General features: G+C 33.3%; 1 protein-coding gene across 1 annotated transcript; it reads right to left on the bottom strand.

The window, feature by feature from the left end:
- Positions 1 to 222: 222 nt before the first annotated feature.
- On the bottom strand, positions 223 to 1,333 carry LOC123221465. Its single transcript, XM_044644313.1, has 3 exons — positions 1,267 to 1,333; positions 1,048 to 1,181; positions 223 to 552 (listed from the first exon to the last, which is right to left on the bottom strand). Exons 1-3 carry the CDS (start codon positions 1,331 to 1,333, stop codon positions 223 to 225), a joined length of 531 nt encoding a protein of 176 aa, XP_044500248.1.
- Positions 1,334 to 11,437: the final 10,104 nt, after the last annotated feature.

Genomic DNA, 11,437 nt, shown 5'->3' with positions numbered 1-11,437 from the left:
TGCAGCATACAGAGGAAAATTCGTGAGCGCAAATATGCTGACAGTAAAAAATGCAGCAGTGTAAATGATAGTGGTGGTCCAATGTGGCTTTCCCGAACAAACTATGAGCAATAATGTTGTCGCAAATGCAAGCATTATTGTTGTCAACGAAATGAAGATTAAGGCGAAGCCTATTGTGAGTCTGTCAGGGAGACTATAGTGGAATTCTTCACACGTATAAGGCTATGTGAGGAAGAACAAGAACATTACAATGGAGGTCAAGGAGCAAGTTAAAGCAATAGCCTCCATGACTGTGAAAACCAAGAAGAGAGTGTTGTTGAGGAAAACTGGAAATCCCTTCTCATTGGAACCTCCTGGTACAGTGTAGGCAGCTGAGAAGGTCACGATAGCAACGAGAACAGCCACTGCAGTGCAAGAGTGAGGAGTGTCTTTTCTCCATTGCTGTGCTCGCTTGAGTCGTTCATTGTGCTTCGTTTTGAATAGCTCTTCGCAAGTCTTGTTTTCCTTGTTGCGCAACATGGCGTAGTGGAAGAGTGTTACCTCCTCTGCACGCTGCATATATATGGAAACATAACTTACATTTAAGCACATTTATGAGGTAAAAATCTTGTAGGAGAAAGAGGGGGCCGAGCTTATTTTGTACCACTTTGTCTCATCCTGGAGTTGTTATGCAGGTCCTTCAGGGTTAATTTGTGTAGTCTCTTCCTCCATGTCCGCAGCATGGTGTAAAATGGTGTAGCCATTTGTGTCAACCTTTTGAACTACCCTTGTCGTTAGTATTTTCTTATTTTTCACATGATTGAAGAGTGTTGGAGGCTAAATGAAAAAGAGTTTCACATTTAATAAAAGTTAGTAAAGTGATTGGTATATAAATGTAATGAATTAAACTTTAATACAAACTAATTAATTTTATGTAATATGGATTTTGATTTCCACCCTCATCAACTCAATATATTTCAATAATGAGATCAAATTGACTGTGCTTAATTGCCACAGCAATATATTCTGAACCAGTTTATTTTTATGCTCAACTGGCTGGGGACATACTTCTAGTAACCTGTTTCCAATCTCTGCTATTCCCCTTTCAGTCGCCAGCAATAACGGGACTGGCGTATAATCTCCCTTTGAAGACTGGTCTTCATCAAATGGATACTCTGGGTTCACTTGCCTATTAATGGTTTCTGCCGAAGAATCCAACAACGAAATTGCCCGTATAGCCACCCCCGTAAGTCATAGGTTAATTTACTCCTTAGAAACCGATTAGACCATCAATGACGGGCGAATTGAGTTGCTGGAGTCTCAAAATCGACGCTAGGGTTTCTTTCACAGTCATAGGTCAAAACTTGGGAAAACCCGGAAGATTGACTCGCAAGCCAAGAGCGTTAAGACGATCTGGTCAAAGTCAAATGGGATCAAATCATGCCCAGAATCAACCCAATCAGTGTAGATTAACCCGTCTAGGTGCGCGTGCGCGCCATTCAAGATCATGTATGGTTGTAAGTCGTGGATGAAGCACGTGAGGGAGCGTGTAGATAGTCGGAGGCGCGTGGAAACACACATTTGGCGCATGGAGGCGCGTGACACACTCATAATAGCAGATGTAAGCGCATGCAAGCGTGCAAATAGGTTCATGCAGCGTGTGAGCACTGTTCAGAAGGTATGGTAGCATGTGTGATGGTTTTGTGGTTCGTTCAAGCGTGTTACATATTTCTTCTAGTGTACACATGCGTGTAACATATTATGGCGTGTGAAAATGTTTTGGAAACTCCTGTTCGCACACGATGGTCTCCTAAGAGTGTCTAGGGGTGCATGTTGCCATGTGAAACATTTTCAGAGCACGTAAAAGGTTAAGATGAGGTTTCATAGCACGTGGTAGTCTTCTGGTGCTCATTGAAAGAACGCTAGGACATGTGGCCTCTAGGTTCCCATTGGCTGCAGCCTCATGAAGAGGTGTGTTCTCGTAGCCATTTTTCCTAAATAGCCATGCCTCATGATAAAATCTTCTTTGGAAATATTATGTAAAGATTGAAGCGGTTCTTTCTTTTTCTGGGCTGAACACAGCCAAGTGAAATGCATGGTCCCTGGAGGTCGTTGCAGGATATGACAGCAAACGTTTATGTTTCTCATGGAAGCCCTTCAGAGATTTCCAATCGTCATTCAGGGCTGACTGATAAGACTCTTAAAAATCAGTTTTACAGCCCATCTCGACTCGTCAGATCAAGAGCTTCTTGTAGATGGTAAAAACATAATAATAATAGAAGCTTGGTTGAGATTAAAAATTTTCTTTAAAATTTGTTTTAGAAACAAGAAAGAACATGGTCTATATATTCAATTTTGAGTATTCAAATGATGTGATATTATTTATATATTTAATTGGATTATCAAAACTTAAACAAAATTAAATTTATATTCAAGTGGTTAGTTTTAATTAAAATAAATAAATTTTGATTATTTTAATAGAACATTTTGAAATTCTAGTCTTTTTAATAATTAAAAAAAAAAAAAACAAAAGCCATCTAATATCTCATATTTAAATACCTTAAAAGTGATGTTATATAAAAAAGATACCAATGTGCTTTAATGTTTGAAAAGAAAAAGCATACCAATGTGCACCTTTTTACATTGTCCAAACCAAACACCCCCTAAGAGATATCTCACATTGACAAAATACAGAAAATATGTTGAATATGTATGAGCATTTTACATAGCTTAAAGATGATAAAAACAAAACTAGTTTATTAATTTGTTAGCGCTTAAACTATCAAAATGTTAATATATTTTGGATTATCAAGTTTAAAAGTTAAACTGTGATAAATTATGTGTTTAAGCATACAATATTTTAATATTAAATCGGTTGATATGCTTAGTCTCTTATAAAAATAAAGCTAAATAACGTATAGTCATTAGGAAAAATGTTATAATTGTTCTTCATATATGTGAAACAGTAAACACAAACCTATAAATAAAGCAAATGTGGTAAATGAATAATATGTTTGTGTATTAAGGATCCTTATGCGTCATGTTTTATAGACAAAGTGGCCACTGATTCTATTTATAAAAAAATAATAATGAAACAATATCAATATAATATGATTGAAAGTATATATAAGATAAAAGGTCATGAAAATATGATACAAGATGATACATGATTGATAAAATTTGGCAAGTGGGTCAGTTCAAACATGATTATGTCTTTGAGCTTAAAAGCATAAGCACATATCTTCAAGAGATTAGATAAGGTTGGAGGAAGAAGATTGGAAGCCAAATAGGGAATATTTTTATTGTTAATTGATTATCATTAGGTGGCATTTTTTTTCAAAGGCGGGTTAATATGGAAAGTAACATGGAGTCCGTGAACAAAAAAATTTTAAAAAAAAAACATGGAGTCCATGAAGCCTTCTGATTAAAATTTCATGCTATAGAGTGACAGATTAGAAAATTTTGCTCGGTTGGCTTCACATGCATGCCTTATGTATAGAGGATACAGTTCTATTCTGGCTACTTGCTTCAGTTGAAGTAGTCGAAGCTAAAGTAAACTAATTTAACAGAAGGCCAAAATTATTTCAAAAAATAATTAATGAAAGATTTGCTGAGCTTAAAAAAATAACTTTAAATTTTGTCTCAGACAAAAGAATTTTAGCATTGTATACAAATACAATGTTTACAAAACTATAGCAAAATTAAATAACTATAGAGATAATTAAAATTTTGTCTCAGACAAAAGAATTTTAGCATTGTATACAAGTACTATATTGTATTTGAGGTGTCTAGTCATTTTAATATTAAAATTTGAAAGTTTGATAATTTATATGGTAAACTTTGAAAATTTAGTCTTTTCAATAGAACAAAAAAACAATGTTCAGTATATCATTATTGGATACCTCTAAGTGATGTTATTCTATAAATATATAATAAGTTAGATTGAAAAACAGGATCATTAGCCCTCACTGACCTAGCTACCTTGTCTTTTAAAGTTTTAACGTTAAAAAAAAAAATTTATTGAAGAAACTGAATTTTTAATTTTTTCTAAATTAAACTTTTAGATTTTTCTATTGAACAAAAAATATTAATAGTATTTGTTTGGTATCTTCAATAAAAAATACTGAAAATTTAGTCTTTTATATAGAAAAATTTAAAAGTTAAATTCTTTTAATAGAAAAATATAAGTGTTTGGTTTCTTTTATTAAAAAATAAAAATAAAATTTGGTATAGTCCGATATATTTATAAAAAAGGATTGATAAAATATTAATAATTTACTAATACAAATAACTAGAAGTGGAGAGTTTTGCGAGCTCACTTAAATGCCCCTATGAGTGAGATTCTTCATGGGCTAAAGAAAGATCTTAATCAAACTTAAAGTTAATAAAATAGTAACCATGTTTTGTATTCTCTGAAATATGATAAGTTCTATGTTGTGTGCTTTGATATATAGAGACTGATTTTGTCCTTGTAAATGAAGATGAAAAGTATCATTACTATGCTTAAATAATTGATGAAGCTTATTTATACTAGTAGTAAGAATATAATAAAAATAAAGATCATTCTAATTTTACTATGATGAAAGTATATATAATAAAAATAAACAGATGATTGATCATTCTCAAAATTGGGTTACGTTGTAATGAGTAATACTATGTGTATATGCTTTGAATATACAAAATAGATACTTAAATTATGTGTAATCATCTATTTGAATGTTATTTTTTTAATTTAAAATTATTTAATCATATAATAATATATCATTTGTGTATTATTTTTGTATTCTCAAAATATGTATGCATAGTTATATTGGCGTTGTAATTAATATCTCAAGTCAAATCTCATATTAGTAAAGTATGAGAGAGATTTTGGATATATATAAGCATTCCACATTGCTTGATGATGCTAAGTATCGTTACCTGGCTTAGATAATTGATAAAGCCCATTGATACTAGTAGTGAGAATATAATAAAGCAAGGTCTTTAAAACCAGACCAGTGATTGAACTGATTATTTTACTAATTCATAGTTCGACCGACTAGTTTGACCGGCTGGTTCGACTAGTTTAACCTATTATCAAATTATAATAAATTTATTAAATAATATCAATAATTTAGTACATGTTTTAAACATAATCCATATGAATTCATTAAAAACAAATATGTACCATCATCAACAAGAACAAGATATATTTGCTTCTTTAAAACATAAATTTCAATTCATTTTAAAAAACCTAAACAGAAAAAAAAACAACAAAACAATTTAAAATATCTTAATCAAATAATTCGCACATGGATGCTCCAACCACTCTTTATATTAAAAAAAAAAAAAACTATATAACACTTATGATGTATGCTTGAAGTATTATCATGGATGGGGGCCTCAGTTTAATGATGAGAATAAAAGATGGGATCTTAGAAGTGTGGCATTCTATAGAACTATATATGTTGCTAGGAATTTTCAAAATTGAGTGTTTCTATAACAAAGCAGCAGAGACAACTCAGCTTACTTCCCAATTTTAAATTGTACAATTTGGGCTATTTGACATCTCTCTGCAACAAGGGGCAGGTGCAGTTGCATTACGGGGCAAGATCTCCATTGGCAGACAATCACGTTGCCTTTGTCCCAAATTGAACTGAAGCTGCTGCCTTTGTTTTAAATGGGGGTAAGTTTTACAAGAACTGAAAGATGAAGAACTGAAGCCGCTGCCTCTGTTCCAAAATGCGCAAAATATGAAAAGGGGGATAAGCTTTACAAGTTAGGGCTCGCAATCACGTTGACAAAAATGTATATTAAATGCAAATTGGTTAAACCTAGTTCTGCGGGTTTCCACCAATTCGTCAATTTTGACCAAGTTTGATTGAATCAATAATTAACCCAGTTTATAAAGTAAAATGGACCAAACTTGCAGTTGGTATCTGGTTCAACCGAGTGAACCGGCCGGTCCGTCTGGTTTTCAAAACCTTGCAATAAAGATAAAGTTCATTCTTATTTTTACTATTGTGAAAGTTTAATAAACATAAAAGATTATTAATAATTTATAATCAAACGAATTAGAAATAAACCAATAATTGGATATACCAAAAATTGGGCTACTTTATAACATCTCAAGACAAATCTCATATAGGTAAAATATGAGAGATATATCGAGTATGTATGAGCATCCACAATACGTAGTCTTGCTAAGACAAGACTAGCTTAGTAGTCTATGGGATCCTAAATTGTTAAAGAAAAACACTATGCATATGTTCAAAAGCAATGGATTGTGTATCCATAACGGACAATATCTCAATAATGGGTTGATTTATTAAATATGAATGTTAACAATGATATCAGAGTCATTTCGCATGTCTTCTTAAATGATACTATTAGTCCCTTGATTGTCAATCCCAACAATAAGTATTAAAACTAAATGACACATATTCATTGAAAAATACTTTATAAACATGTATATAAGACAGTGAACACAAACCTAACAATAAGTAAAGGATGCTTTCAAAAGTGGACACTGATGGGCAAATGAATAATGTGTTTATGAATATGTGTTTATATATTATGGTTCTTATCTTAACAACTTACAAGTTTGGGACCTATGGAAAAGGCGTTAATAATAATTTGTTCTTCACGTCTGTGAGATAGTAAACACAAATCCATAAGTAAAACATTCTTTCAAAGGTGGATACCAATGGGGCATAGGAATAATGTGTTTATATGTAAAGATTCTTATCTTAACCACTTGCGACTTTTGGACTTGTGCACATCGGCATATATTCATTGGAAAGTGCAACATAACTTATTCTCCATGCTAGTGAGACAGTGAACACAAACCTATAAGTAAAGCATGCTTTCAAAAGTAAATACCAATTAGGTATATGAATAATGTGTTTATTTATTAAAATTCATATCTTAACTGTTTACAGGTTTTGAAATTTGTGGATTGACACATAGTCATTGGGAAACGTATTATAACTTATTCTTCATATCAAGGAGAAAGTGAACACAAACCCATAAGTAAAGCATGCTTCAAAAGTGGTTATTGATGGGATACATGAATAATGTTTTTATATATTAAAATTCTTATCTTAACTATTACAAGTTTGAAATCCATGTGCATCGTAACTTATAGACGAAGTGGTAATCTAATCTAATTATAAAAAATAACAAACTAGTTAGTATAATATAATTGAAAGTATATATAAGGTCATTCTTTGGGTTATAATTACAAAATTGGTAATAATATTTTTGCAAGCATGCATGCTTATTGAAAAATAGGGCTATAGTTTCTAAATTAATTTTAAAAATAATCTCAATGGCATTTACAAGACAAACTAGTACAAACGCCATAAGAAACCTCAAGTAAAATCCCATGATGCTCGGAATTCACAGACATATAATAATTCAACAACCTTCAAAGATATTTGGCTTCTTCAATCCGGTTTGCCAATATCTTTTCAACCATGGAAGCTTTAAATTCTTCTCTCGGATCATAAGAGGACTCTTCTATGGCTACCGATCAGAAAAGAAATTCTAGACCTTAATTTTTTATCACAAAAGCAACATGATTGTGTTGTTACATTACCAACTAATTCTGAATAAGATACAAATTGTTCTTTACCTCAAATCTCGATTTAACATCCACGTGTCAATAACCCAACTCATTTCGACACCAACCTTCTAAACTCGATACTGCCCTCACAATCTCACGAAACAAAACCATTGAATCCAAGGACAAAGTCCTTGTCCCAAAGTTTCATCCAGACAACATTGGGATATTTCAAAGGCCAAAAGACTTATTCCCTCCAAGGTTTTGTGTAAATTCAAAATAATACCTCTTAATTTTTAAAAATTTATCTATTTATTGCCTCCAAGGTTTTGTGTAAAATTCAAAATCATGTCTTTCAATCTCTTATTTTTCAAATTTAAAAATTGACTTTCTTCCCTCCCCCAAGTTAAGGTTTGCAAGCTCTTATCTTTTTTACGTATCAACCGCCCCCAGCTTTTTAAAAAAGTTTAGTTCATCCCTTTAGTTCTAAATCTTTATCTTTGATAACCATTCATTGTCTCTGATTATTGGTTTTCTCTCTCCCAGTTATTCTCTCTTCCCTCTCTAACTGTCTTTGTAGAAGATAAAGATGGTCAGAAAGAAAAGGAAGAGTGATTAGAAGGGAGAGAGTCAACAATCAAAGATGACGAATGATCATTCGAGAGAAGGAAAAAAAAACTCTATAGGGGAAATTGACATTTTTGTAACTTTGGGTAGAGAAAAATTATTAAATTTTTAAATTAAAGGAGAAAATGTAATAAAATTTTAGTTTTTTAAATATTTTTAGTTAAATGATTTTATCCCTAATAATAATAGTAAAATTTAATAAATGAGTAAATATTTAAAGTTTTGAAAATTAGGGAATGAAGTTTAGAGTAATGCTAAACCTTGGGTGGGAATATCTTTTTGGCTTAGGCGAAAGGATAATGTCCCACCCAAGGTTTGCTGAAATGACAATGTCCACCTGTTAAGTTTAAAAACCCAAATACCTACTTATCGCTCATATATGTTAATACCTTCTGTTAGTTTTCAAATTAAATTACTGATTTACCGTTATTCAAAGGATGATTCCCAAATACTCAATTACAGCTCAAAACACGTAAATCCATCTCACAAACATTGAACTTTCTGTCAATTTTTTTTTTTAAATGCTTGATTTCTCCTTTCTTGACTCTTTGAATTGTCATCTTCGACTAGAAAAAAAATTCAAAGAAAGTTGGAGATGGAAATTCAAGCATTTATATAAAAAAAAAAATGAAAGAAAGTTTCCTTTCATCCGCCTCCATATTTATACCACTTCCACGGTTCCACGCTTTTGTCCATTTCTCACAATCTTTTCATCTTTCTTTCCCTTTTGGTGACCATCAACAGTTACAACCGTCCACCATGTCTGGGATGATGATTAATCTGTCAATTGGGTGTTGACATATGTTACCTAGAAAAACAGGTATGGAAAACTTATGAAAGGAGATTACAGACTTTTCATTGTAATCAACAAACTGAAGAGTCAATGGCTTCACTCTCTCAACTCACTCAATTCCCATGCAAAACCGTTTCTTTAACGGCACCTCATCAGCATCTCACTACTGTGAAGCCTTTGATTCTTCCTCTAAACTCGGTCAAAATTTCGCAGAGAATCACTGAGAAGTAGCTGAGCGCAAGGCCAGTGTTCGTGGCTCGGGCCGTGGACTATGACGAATGTTATCCCGATAAGGAGGACGAAGGTGCCGCCGTGGCCGTGACAGAGGAGGAGAAGCCCGTAGAAATGACGGAGATTGAAAACTTGAAGAAGGCGTTAATTGATTCGTTCTATGGGACCGATCGCGGGTTGACAACGACTAGCGAAACGAGAACGGAGATCGTTGAGCTTATTAGACATCTTGAAGCTAAGAATCCGACTCCCGCACTAACTGAGGCGTTAACTTTGCTTAACAGCAAATAGATTCTTGCGTAAGTGCTTGTTTCGCTTTTATGGTTTGTGGGAAAATTATGGTGAAGGGATTGAATTTGGTTGATTTAAAAATTGGGTATTTTTATGGCTTGCTAGTGCTTGAGTTGATTTGAAGCTTTGATTTATTTAGAATGATATATCATATTTGAAACTGGGTAGTCAAGATTGAGTGATTCGGATAAAATAGACCAAACGACTTATTCCTAAGGTATAGTGAAAATTCAAAGTGACTTTTGTTAATTTTTAAAAACCTAAATATTCACTCACCCGTTAGTTTTAGCTATTATAGTCGATGATAAAATCATCATTTAAAAATTTTTATTTAAACAAAGAAAAATTACTTCTTTTTTTCCCTTAGTTTTAAAACTAATCATTTCTCTCTAACTCAAACTTTGAAACATTGTATTTACATCTCATAAACTTCATTCTATCTTTCCGGCCACTATTCTTTCTGAAGTTTCTCTCTAACTGCATCTCTCCTCCCTCCTTGGTGGTTTCTTGATGTGAAACCACCAAAAATATGGCCGAAATGGCCAGATTTTCTCACACAGATCTATCCAAAAATTGCACAGATCCGTGAGACTATCTGTTCATTCCCGACGCACAAATCAATTGGACAGTGTTGCATTGCACAAATCCATGCGAGAAAATCTGTTAATTTTAGTCAGATTTTCACTGGTTTCCACTCTGGGAAATCACCATGGAGGGAGAGGAGATGCCGCCAAAGAGGAATGCTAAGAAGTACGACCACCGGAAAGATGGAATAAAGTTTTTGGGGGTGTAAATACAATGTTTCAAAGTTTGAGTTAGGGGAAAATGGTTAGTTTTTAAAATTAGAGGGGAAAAAGAAATTAATTTTTGTTTGTTTAAATAAACTGGGGGAAAATAATTAGTTTTTAAAATTAACGTATGAGCAAGTATTTGAGTTTTCGAAAGTAGTAGAGATTACTTTGAGTTTTCGCTATACCTTAGGTGGGAATAAGTCTTTTGGCTCATAAAATATAAAGTTAAATTGTTTTGTAGTTTAGTTTGAGTTTTGTTGGTCAATCAACAGATGATTTTTTGGGATTCGAAACAATATAAACTGGTCCTTGATCATACCCGGATATTCCCCTTGTGAGGAGATGGATTCAAGTCAAGTTTATTTTAAATTAGTTTGGAGTTTGGTTCAATTTAAAGGAACTGAGCTCAAATCCAACTGCAATAGTATTGTAGCTGAGTCAAAATGGACTAGAACTCTTCAGTTGTAGCTGAATCAAACTCTGCTAAGCTTGTGAATTTAGTGAGCTGAACGCCTTTTAAGTTCGAGTACAAAATCAATCGTTACATTCAAAACTCACCAAAACTATGCTTGTTTTGAGCCATTCCAGTCAAACTGACAATCGCGTTTGGATTAGTTAAGCTTGATTCTGTCTCCAACCCTATCTAAGAATCTGACTTTGGATATGTGTGGCCATCGGCTGCAACCTCCATTAGTACCAATGCCAAATATGAAGTCCCAAGCGTGTGCAGGTTTCGCGTCCACATATGTAAGTCTGGGTTCATCTCTAATTGGCCATTTCATTTCTCTGTGTTTAGATGAAGTTTGAAGAAGGCATCATCGAGACTCCTCAGATATCAGACTCCATAGTTTTACCTAACAATGATATCAGACTCTATGGTTTTACCTGACAATGACGAATTTCTGGGACAAAAGATTGACTTTTCCCCATTGAAAGGCTTTTTTACTTCAGTCCAAGATACAGCTTCATCTCAATCTCTAACAGCGATGTGCAGTCTTGGTTACTAACAACATAACTGGATGAAGAGCTTCATATTTCCGGGGGAAACGCAGGCAGTGTGTTTGTGTTCATCAAGGAAGCTCTCTCCTAACGCCATGAGCCCGCCTAATAGATTACTTATATTATCATAATTTTCTGGTTCTCTTAGATGGAAACCAATCCTCTTCTCTTAGATTTGTGAGT

This window comes from Mangifera indica, chromosome 7 (genome assembly GCF_011075055.1).
Source record: "Mangifera indica cultivar Alphonso chromosome 7, CATAS_Mindica_2.1, whole genome shotgun sequence".
Lineage (NCBI taxonomy): Eukaryota > Viridiplantae > Streptophyta > Magnoliopsida > Sapindales > Anacardiaceae > Mangifera > Mangifera indica.
This window is presented reverse-complemented; position numbering and strand designations above follow the sequence as displayed.